At 41.4% G+C, this 21,726-nt stretch overlaps 2 protein-coding genes across 2 annotated transcripts in view; both read left to right on the top strand.

The window, feature by feature from the left end:
- The window catches only part of LOC135081389 (protein kibra), an 80,259-nt gene extending 69,965 nt beyond the window's left edge, over positions 1-10,294 (top strand). The window contains exons 11-20 of the mRNA XM_063976109.1: positions 368-485; positions 1,032-1,212; positions 2,039-2,192; positions 2,657-2,748; positions 3,251-3,393; positions 5,309-5,419; positions 6,202-6,315; positions 7,705-7,857; positions 8,463-8,699; positions 10,078-10,294. Coding sequence (XP_063832179.1) covers positions 368-485; positions 1,032-1,212; positions 2,039-2,192; positions 2,657-2,748; positions 3,251-3,393; positions 5,309-5,419; positions 6,202-6,315; positions 7,705-7,857; positions 8,463-8,699; positions 10,078-10,279 — 1,505 coding nt within the window. The 3' untranslated portion in view covers positions 10,280-10,294. The remainder of the gene's footprint in view (positions 1-367; positions 486-1,031; positions 1,213-2,038; positions 2,193-2,656; positions 2,749-3,250; positions 3,394-5,308; positions 5,420-6,201; positions 6,316-7,704; positions 7,858-8,462; positions 8,700-10,077) is intronic.
- Positions 10,295-11,763: 1,469 nt separating this feature from the next.
- LOC135081084 (protein PF3D7_1417600-like) lies at positions 11,764-16,578 on the top strand. Its single transcript, XM_063975812.1, has 2 exons — positions 11,764-12,182; positions 13,339-16,578. The coding sequence occupies exon 2, from the start codon at positions 13,346-13,348 to the stop codon at positions 13,784-13,786; it is 441 nt and encodes a 146-aa protein (XP_063831882.1). The 5' UTR covers positions 11,764-12,182; positions 13,339-13,345; the 3' UTR covers positions 13,787-16,578.
- Positions 16,579-21,726: the final 5,148 nt, after the last annotated feature.

Genomic DNA, 21,726 nt, shown 5'->3' with positions numbered 1-21,726 from the left:
GTCGATGTTTTTGTTTTTGTCTGTCAATTATTTTGTGGGAGGTGCGTAGTGAGTAATGTAACTACAGAGAACTAAACTAAATTTGAAAATTACAGAGATTTCCTAGATTAACCTGATATTAGTTGCATTAAAATAAAAGACGAAAGGCCAAAATAAGTAATCGTTTGAAGACCAAGAAAATATTATTGTATTTTTTTATAAAATTGAAATTTTATTTACATCTATCTTTTTAATCTGTCTCCTTGAGGGACCTTCATCCACCTTCGAAACTTAGGGATCGATGTCAGAATTTATTAGCTCAGCTGTATTTTCATTGTATTGTGGTCATTATAAATTTTAATAATTTTTATTTAATGTGTTATTACAGTGAACAGTGCGCAAATTGAGATCAAATTGCGGTACTGTCCAGACGAGGGCGCGCTTGAGATCGGGATCCTGCGCGCGCGCAACTTACACGCGCTCTTCATCGATGTTGGGACGGAAGTGTGAGTACATTTATCATCATCATCATCAAAATTGGATCTCAGTCATCATAATCAGGGTCTTTATAAGCCTTGTCCGCACTAGACGAGTAACCTAATTGAGTGGCGGATAATTTACTAGCCAAACATGATCTAAATCTTTGACTGAACACCAAAAATTTTGTCTACTAGGTTAATAAATCATCAAAAAATGTGGCGCCGGGCACGCCCCCCCTCGACAACTCGACCAAAGTGAAGGAGCACAACCTTCTCTTTCTAATTTACCAAAAACAAATGGCTTTGGCCTACACTCCTCTCCTCATGCTGGCCAAACGGGTTCGAGAGGATTGGTATTTGCATATTTTTTTCTTAGTCGCCTGTTACGACATTGACGGGAAGAGTGGAGATGGTCAAATTCTAGTTTGCCGTAACCATAACCTATATTATTTATATCATTTTTTTCACTCCCAACGCAAAAGAGAGCTGTTTTAAGTTGAATGTACTCGTATGTAGGTGTCATCGAGGTTCCCAAACGAATGGACCGATTTTAATACGTTTTTTTCTTTTTAGAGCGGTCCGAGGAGCCCTAGTGATAGGCGGGGGCTGCGGCATCGCGTTCGGTAGCACGGCTCTGGCGTGGCGTGGCGCGACTCTGGCGTGGCGTCACATACAGCGGGCGACTGTTGCGGGCGCGAGAGCGTTGCGGGCTGCCACGTTGCAGGTCAACCTTACTAGCGGGACTGAGTGCTTGGTAAGTTTTAGACCTTATGACAATTGTGTAGTATTTATGGTCTGATGTGGCGTGACGTGACTCTGGCGTGGCGTGACTCTAGCGTGGCGTCAAATATAGCGGGCGACTGTTGCCGGAGCGAGAGCGTTACGGGCTGCCACGTTGCAGGTCAACCTTACAAGCGGGACTGAGTGCTTGGTAAGTTGTAGACCTTATGATAATATGCTTACGGCCTGATGTGGCGTGGCGTGACTCTAGCGTGGCGCCACATACAGCGAGCGACTGTTGCGGGCGCCAGAGCGTTGCGGGCTGCCACGTTGCAGGTCAACCTTACAAGCGGGACTGAGTGCTTGGTAAGTCGACCTTATTGTGTAGTATTTATGGTTTGATGTGGCGTGACGTGACTCTAGCGTGGCGTCACATACAGCGGGCGACTGTTGCGGGCGCGAGAGCGTTGCGGGAACGTTTCAGGTCAACCTTACTAGCGGAACTGAGTGCTTGGTGAGTCGACCTTATTGCGTCATACTTACGGTCTGGCGTGGCGTGGCGTGACTCTGGCGTGGCGTCGCATACAGCAAGCGACAGTCACGTTTGTTGTCTTTGGCTATACAGCTCAATGTCACTAATCTATCTTGTATACCTATACATTTTGTATTATATCCATTCTTTACTTTTAAACTACAACAGACATTACGTGATGAAAACTAGCCAAATTCGAGTATTCGGCTTCCAGCCTTGAGTGCCATGTGATAACAACCGGGCGAGAGCGATTCTTTCTGACCCTCCATCCAACCATTCCAAAACCAACCATATCACCAACATTACTAAGTTCAATTTCCTTCGACAGGGCTGCGCGCAAGTCAGCCTGGCTGACTACGACTCAGAGACAGTTCTGCAGAAGTGGTATAACGTGCTGAGCTTCAGGTGTATGAGGAGGGACGAGAGTTCTGACGAGTCTACCGTCATATCCTCGCAGACTTCCACTCTCACGAGGAATAGAGGTTAGTAACAGTCCATAATTTTTAAGTGACTCCTATGGACACATAACAGGAATTTTGTTTTCATAGGGATCACTTAAAAATGAGGGATTGATGGTGAAAACGGGCATTAAAGTCACTAGCTTTTTTGACAGCCGTTTGATGTAGTGGTTCGGGTACCGAACTACTATTCCAGAGGTTGCGGGTTCGATTCCCGCACAGTACAAAGATTTATGTTTTTATTGGTCTGGGCGATTTCTTTTCATTAGATTACGCATGCATTTATCGTTTTCACACGTAGTACACGCTTCGATGGCGCAGTGTATAATGATCAAGAATATTTTATCTACATATTTCGTCCGCGACTTAGCTCACGTAAAAACGTCACTAAAGTTCCACTCCATTTCCACCCATTTCATTCCGTTAAGGGCTGAAATTTTGGAAAATCCTTTCTTAGTTTACCTTACTAACCAAACATATTTGTCCAGGTCCTGAGAGTATGATGAGCGCGGAATGCAACGTGGACTGTGGGGACAACTCGGCGTCAGACGACGAGGAGTCCAGGGAACCGCTCAACCAGGTAATTAACAAGCTATAAGTGCTAATGTCTTATGTCAAGTAACACCTTTCTAAATATTAAGAACTAGTTTTACACCTGCGTGAATTTGTCTGTTATAAAAAGTATTATTGCCTCAGTGTTTCCATCCTAAAACCGGGTCATAGACCTATCCTACGTTTTAATGTTTCCAAAAGACGTCCACTGCTGGACAAAGGCCTCCCCCAAGGATTTCCACAACGACCGGTCCTGGGCTGCCCGCATCCAGGCACCTCCCGGGCCCTCACCAGATCATCGGTCCACCTAGTGGGTGGTTGGTTGTACACACTACATCTAAAGGCCCGTGGTCGCCACTCGAGAACTTTTATATCCTTGCGGCCATCAGCTCTGCGAGCTGTGTTGTCCACTGCCATTTCATTTTAGCAATTCTGCGGGCTATGTCGGTCACTTTGGTTGTCCTGCGGATCCTCATTTCCGTTGATGGTCTCTGTAGCGTTATGATAACACAGGATTCTCGCCCTTGCAGATAGTAGAAGAAGACTCATTCGAGGACTACATTCCCGAGGACATAGCACTAGAGGAGGAGTTCCTGCATCCATCCACCGCTGAGAAGGAAACCAACACGGAATGCAACTTCTGTCCCGAAGGCGCTCGGCAGCTGCATAGGCGGTAAGTTACCCTTATTTTAGGATCAGTGTTGCCATATTTATGTTACCTGAGGATAGCCGTGTTGCCAGATAGATATGGAAATTTTCCCTTAACAAGGCAGGTATTTGACCACAATCTCACCTGGTGTTAAGTTGGATACAGTCTAGGATGGTACATAATATCTGCCCTGTAAATGCTTATTCACTCTCGCCTTGAAAAGGCTAAGGTATAAAGTCAAAGAAGTCATGTGAGAGAGAAAAAATTCCCGGATTATCTAGCTATGCTCATCACTATAGGATATTATTTTATATACAGGGTGTAATTTTATTCTTGATCAAACAAAAAGGCTTCTACTGCTCAAATGCAACAACTGTTGGTCCTGTAGGAAAAGTTGTGCCTATTTCAGTAATATAATCTACCCTTCAAGTATAAAAATTACACCATGTAGAATTTAAAAAGTTCTTATAAAAAATATTGGGAAGGGTCTTCTTTTGGTGTAGCTGTATATTGCATTGGTGGAGGCTAAATGTTCTTGTATTAATATTGGTGTATTCACTTATTTATTTTTATTTTATTACTCTAAAATGTTTCCAGATTCCATAACTTTTTTCTGAATTTCAAACTTTATTTTTCTTTTTTCCTGCCAGTTGTATTTTTGAAAATCAGATTAAAAATAATTTTATTCCATCTCTTTCTTTTTACCAGCAAATTAAAAGAAACAAATAGAGGTGATTACTCTGTATTTCGGAGTATCTCAACCATCTGGCTTTTGTTTCGTCAATTTTCAACCTTTGCTCGCTACGTTAAGGTTCAAAATACCTTACCTACATTCTAACACTAAATCTGGAATCATTTAACCCGGTGACGGCCATTAAGGGGTGCTTTCTCTGCCAGATACCTCAAATGCTTGAGGCGCGTCGCAGCAGACGGGCGGCCCGAAGACGTCACCTTAGAAAAATAGACTCCGTCCGTACCGCACATGTATATATTTGTATATAGGTACGTTGGCGTTGTGTCAGAGTGAGCACTGAATGAGCATGTAACTTGAGTTTATTAGGTCTATTCCACTTTGATCACTTGGGGGCGTTTACGTCGTACGTAACTGCGTTAAAAAAATATACATATGAAGATTTTAGTTCTTCAAAGTTTCCGTTAGGTGCGCTGTACAATCCGTCATACATTTAATCTCACTTTTTTACGCAGTCGATATTGAATGCGTTTGACGTAAACTCACACTACGCCCTCTGGATTTGATCACCCAGGTGATCAAAGTGGACTCCAGGCGACACTTTGGTGTCCTTTGATCACCCATGGATAAGATGATGGGTGATCAAAGTGGGCTTCTTATCCATGGGTGATCAAAGGACACGAAAGTGTCGCTTAGACCGTTTATTAGAAGTTAACACGTCCGACGCACTAGATACAGATTATAAAAGACAATATTTTTAAGGGAAAATTACCATTTACATTTTCTACTGCTAGAATGTAGCAAAATTATCACTTCACGGGATTTATTGCAACAATATCTATTTTAACGGAAAATAAAATATTTACCCTCCCGACGTTAAAATGCAACATAATAGTTTAAAATATTATGTAGCAAAATTTACAGAAATACGAGAAACGAGAAACACATACATAATCTCCGCTTAATGTATCACGTTTCTACTATATTCGAGATTTAATACATGGCGTTGGACGATATCGCACGTTAAATTAAATTAAGATCTTTTTTTGCATGGCATGACTCGTGGCACAATGTGAATGTTACCTTTTTCATACTAACCCATTTTTGCTATTTACTTACACCATATTAGAATGTATTTTCTTACTTTTTATATACATATTTCGTTTGTATTCTAGTTTTGTAGAGTGTGGATCAAGTTTTTGCGGATTTCAAAGGATTAAATTGTAATTTATTTGTTTATTTGTACAGGAAAAGCCAACAAGTAAACGCCAATCCCGAAGAGCCTCTAGCTACAATAAAGAGATCTCAAACGTTTTCGCCGCAACCGCAAAGCATCGGTAAAGGACAGTACATTTGCAGGTCAGTTTCTGTTCTATTAAAAGCACATTATGGCTGAGTTGCGCCATCTTACTTTAACTTTGACAAACGTCAAAAATCCGTCAAACTCCGTACAAAAAGCACCGGTTATTGTTACTGTTAAAATATGGTGGTGTAACCCAGCCTATAACATTACCACTTCTATGCTGTGAATCATAAACATAGGTTTACTATGTGTCATTAAGTAGGTAGGTATCTACTGGATGAAGTGTTATTGCTGCTTTTGTTTGTTTTAAAATCAAGTTAAAACGCAATAAAAAAAAAACACTTTTTTAGAGTTGTAATAACTGTTTAACACCATACGGGATAGGAATCCCATCTTGTGATATTAATTTTTGTTTAAATGTAAATATGTTGTCAAATTTTAATGAGCGTAGCTAACTAGCGTAGCGCAGATACTTAGATGAAATCAGATAATTAGAGGCCAGCAAATCCGGCATTATTAATTTATTAATATTCATAAATCAGTCTCTATTATTTTGGTTGGTTTTAAGAGGTTCCTAATTGGTATTTTTGTCCAATGAGGGCTATCGTTTTAGCGCTCACCAGTTAGCGCCACTGTAGAGTAAGGTCCAGTCACTTGCTAGTAGCGAAGACAGTGGCACCAACTGGTGAGCGCTAAAGTTGTAGGAGGACTATCGCATTTGCACTCATCAAGATGGCGCCACTGTAGAGTAAGGTCCTGTCAATCGCCAGGGGTGCCAACTGCTAAGTATAAAAACGATAGCCCTCATTAAATTAATTCAAATATGTCCATTCCGCAGGCTAAACCGCTCGGAGTCGGACTCGTCGATGGCGCTGTACGCGCGCCGCACGCTGCAGCCTCCGCCCACTGGCATTCCCTTCGACCGGACGGTGCGCGAGCGACGCTCGCTCAGGTTAGTACTGTACTTACATTAACTTTATTATTTAATCCTTCTATACAACCTGAGGTGGAATTGTGTAAAGTAATCGTAATCATTTGACAGTTCATAACGTACGATAAAGTCAGTTAAACAAAGCGTTTGACAGAATAATCGTACGTTATGAACTGTCAAATGATAACGATTGCTTTACACAATTCCTTCCACCTCTGATCGAGCTAACTGCGCACCTCGCTGGAATGCGACTCTCCCTCCCACTTAATCGCATTCGCCACGTCTGTTTAGTGTCGATGTGACGTCACGGCTGCCAGGTGCGCAGTTAACTCGACCGGGTTGTACTAAGTAGGTAACATCACAGAATAATAATAAGTACTACGTACAGAAGTTTTACTTCGCGAAGGTATTTAAAAAAATGTATGCTCAATGTCATTAACAATATGGTATAATTTAGCCTGTCTCAAGAGTCAAGCACCATTTTGTTGACAAAAGTCAGTGATCGGCACTGCGCCGAAGCTATAGGGCTGACTTCGGTAAAATGATTTGACGTGAGGTGCCAAACTGCGGAAAATGGCGGAGGAAATACATGATTTAGCATGAATTATCATGAATATTAACTACTTACATATTTACCTCTCAGTGTCTTGAGGCAACTTAAAAAAGTACATTCTGTGTTTTATTATTATTTAGGCAGTTAAATAGTGCACAGTATTTAGTACACCATTTTCTTTATTTTCTTCCATCATACACAAGAATACGCGTGCGTGAGTCAATGTTCGCTCGTATGTGAGGCCTTGTCGAATAGTATCCTGTAGGTGGGCCATCGTGCGTGTTTTGTATTCGATGTAAACTCGCGGAGATGAACAGGCCTGGTAACATTAAAAGATGGTTGGTTTTTCATAAATAAAACGCTACACACTATTATTTTGCACTAATATTTTCATAGTTAGCTATTTTAGAAATAAATTACGGCATAATAATGACACCTGTCATTCGTTCAGCCATAGATTACAAAAATATTTAAAAATAATTATTGACGTTAACAGTAGTTACTTACTGAAATAGATAGCAGATGGCTGTCCATGTTAGGTATACAGAACAAGATAAAGAATCTCGTCTCGATCAGTATGTCGATTATGAGCGAGCGAGATAAGCAATTGTGCTGTGGATTTTTTATTTCAAAGTTGACTATAGTCTGGTCTGTGTATAGTGTTGCTGTCGCGCTCGCACACTCACTGCGGGCGTCCGTCGCACAGTCGCGACAGCAATATAATTACGCGCGAGCGATAAGGTTGGGTAGCTTGGGGTCATTGGACAAAATTCTACGTGCTCACAGACCGGGCTTTAGTTGTAACAATCGAATATAACCTTTTAAAACATTACCATAACGTCCAATTTCTCCTACAGATGGGGCCGCGTGTCAGGCGGCGCGGCGCGTCGCAGCCAGCGCGTGCGCACAGCAAGGACGTCTCTGGACTTGACTTTGGACCTGCGCGCGCAGAACGACCGTCTTAGCGACCTGCGCAACGAGATCAGCCATCTTGCGCTTTTGAAGAAGAGGTAAGGAATTTTATTGGCTTTTGTTTGATATATTGTGGTGTGATAGCCAGTGCGTGCGCAAATCAAGGACGTCTTTGGACCTGCGCGCGCAGCGACCCTCTTAGCGACCTGCGCAACGAGATCAGCCATCTTGCGCTTTTGAAGAAAAGGTAAGGAATTTTATTGGCTTTTGTTTGATATATTTTGGTGTGATAGCCAGCGCGTGCGCAAAGCAAGGACGTCTTTGGACCTGCGCGCGCAGCGACCGTCTTAGCGACCTGCGTAACGAGATCAGCCATCTTGCGCTTTTGAAGAAGAGGTAAGGAATTTAATTAGCCCTTGTCTGATATATAGCCAGCGCATGCGCACAGCATGGACTTTTTTGGACCTGGCTTATCGACCTGCGCAACGAGATCAGCCATCTTGCGCTTTTGAAGAAGAGGTAAGGAATTTTATTGGCTTTTATTTGATATATTTTGGCGTGATAGCCAGCGCGTGCGCACAGCAATGACGTCTTTGGACCTGCGCGCGCAGCGACCGCCTTAGCGACTTGCGCAACGAGATCAGCCATCTTGCGCTTTTGAAGAAAAGGTAAGGAATTTAATTAGCCCTTGTCTGATATATAGCCAGCGCATGCGCACAGCAAGGACTTTTTTGGACCTGGCTTATCGACCTGCGCAACGAGATCAACCATCTTGCGCTTTTGAAGAAGAGGTACGGAATTTTATTGGCTTTTGTTTGATATATTGTGGTGTGATAGCCAGCGCGTGCGCACAGCAAGGACGTCTATGGACCTGCGCGCGCAGCGACCGCCTTAGCGACCTGCGTAACGAGATCAGCCATCTTGCTCTTTTGAAGAAGAGGTAAGATTGTGTTCTACTTGATGTATTTTAAATAATTGTCTTTATAGTTTGCGACTACATAGGTCAGCCATGTTTCTATAATACTAACAAAATAAGTTACTTAATTTTATATTGAAAAAAAAAAAAATCACATAAATATTGTCCCTTAGTCGCATTTTACGAGTACATCATCCACGGGAAGAGCGGGAATGGTCCTATTCCAAACTGCCTCATGCCCAATGTGAACATCAGACCTATGGGCGGAATATAGAACAAATCAACAGTTCCAAAATTAGATAAGGTCGTGCTCTTGCAGTGGTCACTGAATGACCTGATGATAATGACATTAAGCCTAGGCGCAGACGACCGATTTTTAGTTAGCTGAAAGTTGGGCCCGATTTTAAATTGTATGAAGAATCGGCCGATACCAAATAGGTGTAATGTGCGCACTTTCATACATCTCCGTACTGATTAACAGCCTGACCCAACTATCGACCAACTAAAAGTTGGTGGTCTGCGCCTAGGCTAAGTGTATCACTTTTTATCGGATTACTAATGTTTGGCCAAAAAACGTTTCCCAAATTATCACATCGCAAACAACGTTTCGCAAATTTTCATTTGGCAAATTCCCATTTGGCAAAACAACTTATAGCAAACTTTTAATTCGCAAATGCCGTTTTTGGCATATTATTGTTTAGCAAATTATTGTTTGGCAAAGTATGTTTTGGCAAATGTTTCATTTGGCAAAAATATTTAACGATACACTATTTACAAAAAATTTTGATTGGTGCTTAGAATGGAGTACAAATTAACAAGTGGTTATTATTTTGTTTAGTGGGTAGTTAATATAAAATTTGTTCTATATAAATTTTTCATATTTCATTCTTTTTATCGAAATTCCCAAATGATTCATTAACAATAGAGGTGATTCTAGCGCTCGGCGGCCGCTGCCGCGGCACGCTTCGCTCGCCTTCGCGCGTTAAGGGTCACTGTTCTAACCTAACCTAACCTACTATTTTCTGCAATACCTACTTTCTGCAACCATACTATTTTCTGCAATCTCTTTGTTTTACATAACATTCTTGTGAAAACCATGATCATCTGCCTCTGCCTTATGGTTTGATTTGTGGGTAAGTATGTGAAGTGTTGATTTGACCAAACAAATTATTTGGGATATAATATTTGGCAAAATAAAACATTTGCTATATAAACATTTGCCAAATAAAATTTGGCCAAATGATAATTTGTCCAAATGAATTAGTTGCGAAAAGTACAGTTGCTAAAAGTTCATTTGGGAAATGAAACTTTGGCGATAAGTTGTTTGCGAAGTGAAATTTGGCGAAAAGTAATTTGGCCAAACGGAAGGATACCCTTTTTATCATTGCTTTCCTTTCCCCAGGTTGGAAGAGGCGTGCGCCCGCAGCGATCCCTCAGTCGCCGCGTGGGCAGCCGAAGACGAGACTCTCCGGCGCCTCCTGTCCGGGCCGCCGGAGCCCGGGGACCGCGCCGCGCGCCTGCTGCACCGCACCTGCCGCGAGATCTACCGGCTGCGGCGCTCGCGCCAGGGCGGCAGGAAGCCCGACCTCGTCACCTTCAAGTGAGTGTCTTGAGGACTAGTTCTTTCCTTAGGTCACCCCTAAGAAGCTGGCTGGCCAGTACCTTGGAACCCGCCACCTGGTCGCCTTCAAGCAAGTCTTTTAGGTCTACTTCTCCCCTCTTTCTATCTTCTCCGTCGTCTGCTGGTTAGTCCCTTGGAGCTCAGCAACTGGTCACCTTCAAGTGTCTTGGAGGCCTTCGTCTTCTCCCCTTTAGGTCGCTTCAGTCAGTCTTCTTATACGCTCCGGCGCCTCCTGTCCGGGCCGCCGGAGCCCGGGGACCGCGCCGCGCGCCTGCTGCACCGCACCTGCCGCGAGATCTACCGGCTGCGGCGCTCGCGCCAGGGCGGCAGGAAGCCCGACCTCGTCACCTTCAAGTGAGTGTCTTCTTCCCTTCAGACAGACACTTCTTTCCTTAGGTCACCCCTGAGTTTGCTTTCTCTGACGTCTGCTGATAGAACCCGGCTCCTGGTCACCTAAACCTAGTGAGTATCTTGGGACTTCTTTGAAGACTACTTCTTACCTTATGTCGCCCCTCAAAAGCTTGCTGGCCGGTCTCTCGGAGCCTGGTACCTGGTTCCCTTCAAGTGTCTTTGAAGTGTTCGTCTTTTCCCGTTTCGGTTGTTTTTCAGTGTATCTTCTAAAACTCCTGCAATCCGGCTTCATGGAAGCCCGACCTGGTCACTTTAAAGCGAGTGCACCTCTCGATCTATCTTCTCCGGCGTCTGCTGGTTAGTCCCTTGGAGCTCAGCAACTGGTCCCCTTCTAGTGTCTTGGAGGCCTTCGTCTTCTCCCCTCTAGGTCGCTTCAGTCAGTCTTCTCAGACGCTCCGGCGCCTCCTGTCCGGGCCGCCGGAGCCCGGGGACCGCGCCGCGCGCCTGCTGCACCGCACCTGCCGCGAGATCTACCGGCTGCGGCGCTCGCGCCAGGGCGGCAGGAAGCCCGACCTCGTCACCTTCAAGTGAGTGTCTTGAGGACTAGTTCTTTCCTTAGGTCATCCCTAAGAAGCTGGCTGGCCAGTACCTTGGCGCCCGCCACCTGGTCGCCTTCAAGCAAGTCTTTTAGGTCTACTTCTCCCTTCAGTCTACCTTCTCCGGCGTCTACTGGCTAATCCTTTCAGCTCAGTAACTGGTCACCTTCAAGTGTCTTGGAGGCCTTCGTCTTCTCCCCTTTAGGTCGCTTAAGTCAGTCTTCTCAGACGCTCCGGCGCCTCCTGTCCGGGCCGCCGGAGCCCGGGGACCGCGCCGCGCGCCTGCTGCACCGCACCTGCCGCGAGATCTACCGGCTGCGGCGCTCGCGCCAGGGCGGGAGGAAGCCCGACCTCGTCACCTTCAAGTGAGTGTCTTCTTCCCTTCAGACAGACACTTCTTTCCTTAGGTCACCCTTTAGTCTATATTTTCTGATGTCTACTGCACCAGCCGTTCCAGGGCGGCAGGCTCGTCACCTTCAAGTGAGTGTCTTCTCCCCTCAGTCTATCTTGACGTCTCGATTCCTGCGCAGTTCGTAGAAGGTTTGCTGCTGAAACCCTGGACCTGGTCACGCAGGAAGCCTCTGTCTTCTCCCCTTCATATCTTTTCAGATGCTTGTTGGTCCAGTCTTCTAAGACCGACCTCGTCATCTTCAAGTCAAGTGTCTTTGGACTACTTCTCCCCTCGTTCTATCTTCCCCGTCGTCTGCTGGTTAGTCCCTTGGAGCCTAGCAACTGGTCACCTTCAAGTGTCTTGGAGGCCTTCGTCTTCTCCCCTTTAGGTCGCTTCAGTCAGTCTTCTCAGACGCTCCGGCGCCTCCTGTCCGGGCCGCCGGAGCCCGGGGACCGCGCCGCGCGCCTGCTGCACCGCACCTGCCGCGAGATCTACCGGCTGCGGCGCTCGCGCCAGGGCGGCAGGAAGCCCGACCTCGTCACCTTCAAGTGAGTACCTTTGGGATTCTTTGAGGACTAGTTCTTTCCTTAGGTCTCTCACCAGACGCCTGCTGGCTGAAACGTTGGAACCAGGCACCTGGTTACTTTCAAGTGAGTGCCTTGCGGACTTCTCTCTTTCAGATGCCCTTTATGTCTTGGAGAACCTCGTTTCTATAGATCACCTCTTAGTCTTTCGTTCTTCAAGTGTCTAAGGACTACTTCTCCCATCAGTCTTATTTGGCGTCTGCTGGCCGGTCCCATAGAACACGGCACCTGATCACCTTTAAGTGTCTTGGAGGCCTTCGTCTTCTCCCCTTTGGGTCGCCTCAGTCAGTCTTCTCAGACGCTCCGGCGCCTCCTGTCCGGGCCGCCGGAGCCCGGGGACCGCGCCGCGCGCCTGCTGCACCGCACCTGCCGCGAGATCTACCGGCTGCGGCGCTCGCGCCAGGGCGGCAGGAAACCTGACCTCGTCACCTTCAAGTGAGTGTCTTTGAGGACTAGTTCTTTTCTTTAGATCACCTCTAAGAAGCTGTTTGGCTAGTCTCTTGGAGTCCAGCACCATTCGTCTTCTTCCCTTTAGGTCGCTCCTCAGTCTTCTCAGACGCCTGCTATCCGGCTCCATGGAAGCCCGACCTGGTCACTTTAAAGTGAATGCCTTTGAGGATTACTAACTTCTCTCCTAAAGAATCAGATGTCTCTTGTGTCTTGGAGGACCTTGCCTTAGGTCGCCTTTCGATCTGTCTTCTCCGTCGTCTACTGGTTAGTCCCTTGGAGCTCAGCAACTGGTCCCCTTCTAGTGTCTTGGAGGCCTTCGTCTTCTTCCCTTTAGGTCGCCTCAGTCAGTCTTCTCAGACACTCCTGGGGAGGGCACCAGACCATTCTAGGGAGGGCCGTGCCACCTCTGCCCCCCGCTATACACGTGCATGCTTCAGACGTCCTTTTGGAAGACTTCTTTCCTTAGGTCACCCCTTAATCTGTCTTTACCATTATCTGCGGCATCAAGATCGGCATTTTGATTAAATATCCTTAGGAGTCTGATGCCTAACCTATTCACCTTAGTGCGTACTTTAACACCTTCGTCTTCTCTCCTTCGACCACCAGACAGTCTATGTTTAATTTTTTTGTTTAAACTACATAACATAACTTATAAATGTTTTACTTTCAGAGAAAAGATGGCCTTCTTCACTCGCACCAAATCCACCATTCCCATTCTGCCCGGCGAAGGGGAGAACGTGTCCGAAGACGAATGGGACGATGAGCTGGAAGAAAGAAGAACGCCCGATGGCCGCTCTTCCAAAACCTTCTATGAGCTGCGCAGGGATCGAGACGTCAAGAGCTCCGAACCAACCCCTCAGAACAACGAGGAAGCACCAGTTGCCGAGTGTAACAACGTTGCCGACTGTAACAATGTTGCCGAGTGTAACACCATTGCCGAGTGTAACACAGTTGCGGAGTGTAACACAGTCGTCGAGTGCAAGAACCCTTGCCTCAACGAGCCGTGCTACGAAAACCTACCCGCGAAAATGGAAGCCGCGAATGAAACGCAAGAAACCAAGACTGAAGAGGTGAGGTATGAATTTGTTGTTGACAGAGTTCTAGGTGTACAAGTTTGAAAGATGATTGGGTTACTTTTGAATTGTTTTTAATCAAATTGGCTGGCCAATTTTTTTACTCCGATTACATCGGTATTTAATAATAGTTTAGTGTAATATTTTAACTCATTTTAGAGAGTCGCTAAGTAATATATTTCCAAAACTATTTATTTTAGTAATATTGGAAACGATTCAAAATAACTCATAAGTATGGCCTTGGTTAAAATGGCACCATAAAATTTGCAAATAAATATTTACTGTGATTATAATGCCTATTGAGATTTCTGGAATGAAGACTGAAGTTGAAAAATATATGTTATATCCGCTATGTATTTGTTATTGGTGATGTATTTAATATATTGTATCAGGACTCTGAGCGAAGTACGTAACGTGCAAAAAGGAGTGCCATAAGAGTTCAGGGATTGAAAAACCTCAGAAATTGGCTCAGATTGAAATATTTTTGAAGTCAGTACACTAGGCAACGGTGACAGGCATCATTGTGTGACAAATCATTGGCAACGTCGTGCAACGTTGCACACATTGTCACTATGATACAGCTTTAGTGTCCTCAAAACTAACTTACTGCCTATTTTATATTGTCAGACAAAACATATCAACTAATCGATCTACTTAACATAAATACCAATTTCTGAGATATCATTTTATATCATACATCAGTTTTTGTAACCATGTTATATTGTATTGTACAAACGCAAAGTGCCTTAAAGTCGTAGGTGCCTTCAGAATAGCAGCCTGCATAGTGCCATAGGTCGGCAAATATCAAGGAAAATATTTAGGTACAAAATAGGTGTATGGAGAGTCACAAAATATTATGCCAAACACTATTTTTATTCGACAGTGGAGACTATTTCATTGTATATAAATACGTAAATATATCTACATAAGCGACTGCCCACCGAAATAGTTGATCTGCTGTGAAGTCCGGTTTTTAGTTAGATCATTATTGAAAACTAAACCTAAAGTACAGGATTCTCTGAAGTCACATTAGAAAAATATACCCAGTATAAAACGAAAATTTATTCTATAACTCTGTTCCGCCTTAAAGGCAATAAATAAGCCATCGCAATTTTTCCTTATTTGCTCACCGTTTAGACCTACCCTGGACTACGACAAACATTTTAAAACCAAAATCAGCTTAATCGGCCCAGCCGTTCTCGAGTTTTAATCAGACTAACGAACAGCAATTCATTTTTATTTAAATAGATAGATATAGATAGATAATGCAGGTATTTGTCATCATATTATCTTTACCCAATTTATAATGATCATAAACTATTTTTAACAATCGTAATGTATAACTAAAAACTGGACTGTAGATAAATGAAAATGAGAGATATGTTAAGAAAATCTCCACCGAGTATAGACTTGTCAGGCCAAAAAGAACGCTTTGTAAATACAGGCTTAAGAATTGAGTCCATTTGGCGTGTGTGTGGAGTCTTTTTTTCATTCCTTACGCGGGCCCAGATTTTAAATAATTTATAAACTGTATATCCAGAGTGTCATTATATGATTCACCACAGGTTTTTTCAAAGTAGAGTACGTGTATTCTTGGGACTACAAATATTGGAATTCAATTAATGTTAGAAAGAGAAAAAAAATCTTAATTTGTGACAGAAATCACATTAAACATCTTTTTTGGTCTCATCGTAAATGGGATTTTATTGTCTTGCAAATCTAACGGACAGGGCCGGATCGTGAATTTGTGGGGCCCTGGGCTGAAACTTCTTATGACGTTGTCACGTAAAAATATCGTCCGTAAACCGACTTTATAGACAACTATTTTTTTTTACAAATTATGGCCTACTTTTTAGCGGGATCTGGGGGCCCCTTGTAACCCCGGGGCCCTGGGCTGCAGCCCAATCAGCCCATATGTAGATCCGGCCCTGCTAACGGAGATACGCGTTACTATAACTTTGAGAAAACCTGATCTGCATCAATGTTTTTTGATTAATATAAATCATGAATCAATAACCGTGTGAAGTGTATTTTTAATTGAATAACAGCGAAATAAATACAGGGTGTAACTATTTTCGGTACCTGTCCTATGTCGATGACTTGTCTGTCTGGGTCCAAGATGTTTTGTGGATATTTTGAACGTAAACGCGGGCGCTTAAAACGTTTTGACGTGCAATATTGAATGTACTTGTCCTAGTTTTATTCCATAATGTGTAGAGATCTGAACATGTACTTGGTTGATATCTCATCGTCATTTGTATGTTATTTTTGAAATATCATTAGCTTTATCATGGGGCGAGACGAAAATATACTACTATTATATTATTTTTATTGTCATCAGTAAAATACTATTTGATTTCAACTCGTTTTCGTTCTCACCCTGTATGTTAGGTAGATTAAATTAACATAATTATTTTACTGTAAATTTTGTATGATATTTAATATTATTTTAGCGCATAATTCTCTTGTAAATAATCTGAAAATAATACTTCAACAATTTGCATATCTGTATTCTGATTTTGTTCATTTAATTATTAATTGTTAGCAATATTAGTTGATGTTAAGTATTTTTTATAACAGAACGATAGTCTCATAGTGAATTAGCTGTATAATGTTACATTTTTGTAAAAAATGTATATTTTATATAAACATTTATGTTTTATAAATATCTACTTTTGTAATTGTTATGAGGTTAATTTGGATTTGCCAAATTAATAATAAGCCTTGTTTTAATTCTTCCATTAAAAGAAAGGGAATATTATATTTCGTAAAGATGCCAATATTGACGATAGCAGGTTGATATAAATAAAAAATGAAAATAAAAATTATAAATTATACTCTCTTGTTTGATTTTACATGCCTTTAGTAATTACAGCTATTATTAAAACATACACAGTAGCAGTCGGTCAAATTACAGTGATATTAGACTAGACCTAGAATTAAAATTAATGGAATTTCTTACCAGAAATTTTAATTATCGTCAGCATACCACACTACACGTTTTTATATAAAAAATGCATCAAATATACTGCAACTTCTTATAATGTATGTTTCAATACACCGATACACTATGCCGTACATAATATGTACATTGACCAATGAAAATGAATTAGAGTTTTAACAACTAGAAGAATCTCTACTTGTCTAACTAACTCTATATCGAGTTCAATTTTCCAAATTCATGCTTTTGCCAATATTACTTTATGTAACTAACACCCCGTATTATTATAGTAAAATAAAGTTATGTCCAAACTATAAAGTTGGTCACCCAAAGTAGCTAGACGTAAAAGATTTGCAGTCAAAAATATGCTCCAAATAATTCTGTGTAAGTCACCTAGAAGTCATTTGGCTATTTCGTTATATTTCTCCGTCCAAAAGTGTAATTATGTGTAGGGTCGTAATGCTGAGCCATAGATCAAATTAATAAGCCAGCACACTTCACTCAAAACTCGAAGAGAGCATTTAATTCCTCTCTAGTTTTTAACAATCACATACAGTCTTGTTGGCAACATAATTATCGCCTCAGTTATAAATAATGCGACGTCGGTAAAACTACAAGATAGAAAATTGTTTTATGTGAGAATTACCCTGGTGCTTTAAGTTTTCCAGATGAGATCATTTCTTTCGTAAGTACTACCATAAAAGCTTAATTTAATTATTATGGATACTATTGAAAAGGACAATTGGATTTGATGATTTATTGTTCTTTAAAAAAGGGTTACCTTAGCAATTTTTAGAGTTGTAAGATAGACACAGTAGTCCATTTTTAAAATTTTTGAACTGACAAGTATGTTACAGCTTCTGGAGTCTGCTTCGGCGTGAAGGCATCTCACAACGAAACCGAAAGTTACAGGTGAGTTTATAATAATACCTGTCTGTATTATTCAGGCTGTGTGGGCAGTGATGGGTGTGCGTCGAGGCCCAATCCGCAGCACGCGAACCGCCAATCCTGCTATCAGTGCGCACGATCGCTTAGATTACCGCACTAGCTAAAGGCTGCTTGGACGATTATTGTGGAGGTTTATTATTACCTATAACGTTATATTGATGTTCATCATGCAGATGAATCACGTCGTGTTTGAGAGACTTATGTCCGTTTTCACCATCAAACCTAATTTTTAAGTGACCGCTACGGTAACACATAAAAGGAATTTTGTTTTTATAGGTCACTTAAAAATTAGGAATTGATGGTGAAAACGAGCATTAAAACCGCGGAGAAGCATTTACTTATTACATTTACTTACGCCCGTACCCGTATTCACAAATGATGCTTAAGTGAAGTAGCAAATCGAACGCACAGCGTTCACAAGAGCTCTGTGATTGGTTCGTGTGTAACTCTGTGCGTCCACGCGCATTGTAAGATCTCATAGTAAGTAATGTTTGTAAATACGGGCGTTAGAATATATTTCAAGAATTTATGCTCATGTCACAGTCTTACTATAGTACAGTTTTGCATCAGAACCCGTTGGTTTAATGTAAAAAAATATAATACCCACACGTGGCCACACATGCTGATAAATCATGATGCTTTTAAAAACACTCCTCACGTTCTTGGATAAATGGCAGTATTGGCAGTCTTTTGTTCTTGTTGACAATGTAACTTCCATTGTGGGGGTTTCGATTCAATCAAGTCGCCATTTTATCTAGGTACTACCTAGTTATCTTATTTGTAACCGACGGCCACATAAATTACATTGTAGAACTATCTGAAAACCAGAGGCAAATGGAGGATTTGGCTTTCACCCCACACTGCACTGGCCAGACGGAATAAGGAGGCAGTATATGTTACCTACCTACGCACTCATATTACCTACACCTTTCTTTATGTTTCAACCGCACCGCGAGATCAAAGGCCAATGACAGGTCGCGCAAGGCCATCGCCATCAACAAATGAAGAAGAAGAAGAAGACAGGTCGCGCGACCCATGACAGTCCGCGCGACTTGGCCTATGATCGCGTCGGCGATGGCGATCTGCACGCGTTGGTATGGTTGAAGCTTTAGTAAAAATTCAACCAAATCAAAACAAATCTCATGCTCGCACCCTAAATTAGTATTCATGCTGTAAGGTACTCGCACGCACGCGTCCGGCCGCACAGGATATGCTTAATAAAACCCAGATTGTAAACGTACGGTCAAGGAGCCAGGAATTTGTACTTTTTACTCCGTGGGGTGAAGCAAATTGGGAATTTTCGGGACTTCAGGAAGGAATTTGATGTGGAACCGAGATTCGGGATTCGAATTTTTGATTTGTAACGGCTTTATGACTTGTTTGGTGCACGCGAGCGGGGAATGGGGTTTTGACTGTGACCGTTTTATTGACCATGTAATAAAATGGTTCTTTTTATGTTTGAACTAAAAAAGTTATTGGTACTGATTCTTTAGAGCCAGTAGATAAATCAGCACTAAATGTTTTGTGTAGTACATCTCAATCCCACTTGAGTGATCAGTGAACCCAAATCATGGGGAGATCTAAGAGGGAGGATGCAGTTTACTCAGTTCTATTCATTCTTATTCACTGCCTTATTGCCACCTAGATTAAAATTGCTTTCACCATATCACTTCTCAGTGTAAGTAACAACAACGATCGAAACAAATCTACGTCATAAAAGATCTATAACGTCAAAAGATTTAGATAAACCCGCTCTATCTGTCTTCCTTACTCATACCTCAATCCAGGCTGAGTGATAGAGACGACGAAAACTGAACATTTAACTCGATAATGCTAGCGTGTGCCATACAAAATTCATAAATGACAAGCATTAGTGGTATACTAGCTGTGCCCGTGACTGCGTACGCGTGAAAATAGGATAATATTTCCCGTTTTTGCAACATTTTTCTTTACTGCTCCGCCCCTATTGGCTGTAGGGTGATGTTATAAAGCTAAAAACCTTCCTCAATAAATTGGCTATCCAACACAAAAATATTTTTTTCAAATCGGACCAACAGTTCCTGAGATTAGCGCGTTGAACCAAACAAACAAACTCTTCAGCTTTATAATATTAGTGTAAATTATTTAAGCCACCGTGCTATGATGGATGGGAATAATATGGAGGTCCCGAGAAGTAGGACTTGGTCAGCTAAGATATGGAAATGAGGTAATTTAAATTTGGGAGGGTTTGAGTGTAATTTTGTGGAGTGGACAAGAGCTTTTTAGGTCAAAGGGTGTTTTATTGTGCAGTTTGTTTACTCCAAGTGAAGTTCTACTTCTTCTTTTTTCCTATGACTTATCCAGTTCATCATCATTAATGATTATGTACTGATGATCAGCACTTGTCAAGTGTTTGTCTCGAAGCGTTACGCGCTGGTAGGGGAAAAAAAATGAAACATGTAAAGGCTCCATAAGAGCATTTGACGAATTGTAAAAACTAATTTATCGGTCTGAACAAATCAAGATATTTAATTTTAGATTTTGATAATATTAAGGGCATGTCTCTACACTGGTCTATTTTAAACTGAATAATGTTAATTTTCTTCAAACACCTACTTTTTACTGCTGAGTTATACACATACATCGTAACCAAATTAACACATATAAAATCCAAATATAGCCTCAACAAGCAATAATTCTATTACATTTATTGGCCCAATAGTCCCACATTATTAATAATGTGCAGATTTTACAATCCAGATCGCCTTCGCAACTATGTCGATGCTATGACTTTACAGCTCGGGTTATAAAGTTTGACAAGCAAGTCAAGCTTTATGATCTAGATACTAACTAGGCCTGCTTTTAATGCAACTGTTCAAACTGTTAGTTACGAGTGTTGCCAACACAAATTAAGGCTGAGTTGCACCACCTAACTTTGACGGTAACTATAACGACAACCGATGTTTTTTGTATGGAGTTTGACAGATTTTTGACGTTTGTTAGATGGTGCAACACAGCATAAAGTAGAGTAGTTAATAATACGTAATTTTCTAGCTAGGATACCAAATAGTTTTTAAAGTTTTCTTTGTAATTAATGAGAAAACAAGAATTTATAATTAATAAAAATCAAATATTACCTACTCTATTTATCTTGTAAACGAAACGTCCTGATGATGATCAGTTTACAAGAAAAACGACTGGATTCTCGCGCACTGTGAAACTTCATAGTAATGTTTGTGAATACGGGCGTACGAAATAATGCCAAAAAATTGGTATTTATGTTAAAAATTCAAATTAATTTGCAGGGATCGTCAACATACCTATAAATCAAACATGTCAAAGAGTGGTTTTTTGCTCGACTTGGCGACAACATAACAAGTAGGGTTTCTGATTTCTCGACCTATTTTTTTTCTCGAGTTTCGAGAATTCTCGAGGTCAAAGTCTCGAGTTTTCTCGGGTCTCGAGTCTTTTAATTAAAACTGTCGAAATCGGTTGAAATTTAATAAAAACATAGGTTTTTTAATCTAATATACCTACTTTTATTGCACAACAATCAATATTAGAATTTAGTACCACTTATTTTGGTAAGGAAAGAAACAAAAAAATAAAATCTTCTTTCATAATTAATATTAATAATCATAATCATAACAAAAGTCATAAAGTCGCGTGTACTTTAAGGATAAATAACAATAAAAATCTGGAGCTATAATTGAATCGCTTGTTTTCCAAAGAACACAAGTCCAAATAGCAAAATTACGATAAATAGTTTTTTTTTATAAACATTTATTTATTTTATTCGTGAATAGAACGGTAGTACCAATTACACTATTCAAACAAGACGTAACAAAGTTCAGAATAACGTTTAAGTACTTATAAACAATTTTTTAACTTAATAAAAAAACATAAAAAACTTTTCGATAATTTTTTAAATTACTTGATAAATTTTTAAATTTCTTAAAGAAAACGACTTCAATAAACTTTACGAGGAGGCACGAGTACCTAACCTAACAGACAGTTAACAAATTTTTCAGTCTTTAAATCAGTCAGAGTTAAACATACATAATAAATATAGCATACTCGTAGGTGAACATTAATACTTAGTTTCGATTGAGATCAT

Source organism: Ostrinia nubilalis, chromosome 19, assembly GCF_963855985.1.
Source record: "Ostrinia nubilalis chromosome 19, ilOstNubi1.1, whole genome shotgun sequence".
Classification (NCBI taxonomy): domain Eukaryota; kingdom Metazoa; phylum Arthropoda; class Insecta; order Lepidoptera; family Crambidae; genus Ostrinia; species Ostrinia nubilalis.
Note: the sequence above shows the minus strand (reverse complement) of the source record. Positions and strands in the feature narration are given on the sequence as shown.

Excerpts from the sequence above, each read along its gene's own strand:
- LOC135081084 (XM_063975812.1), top strand. The coding sequence starts at position 13,346 with ATGGCCTTCTTCACTCGCACCAAATCCACCATTCCCATTCTGCCCGGC.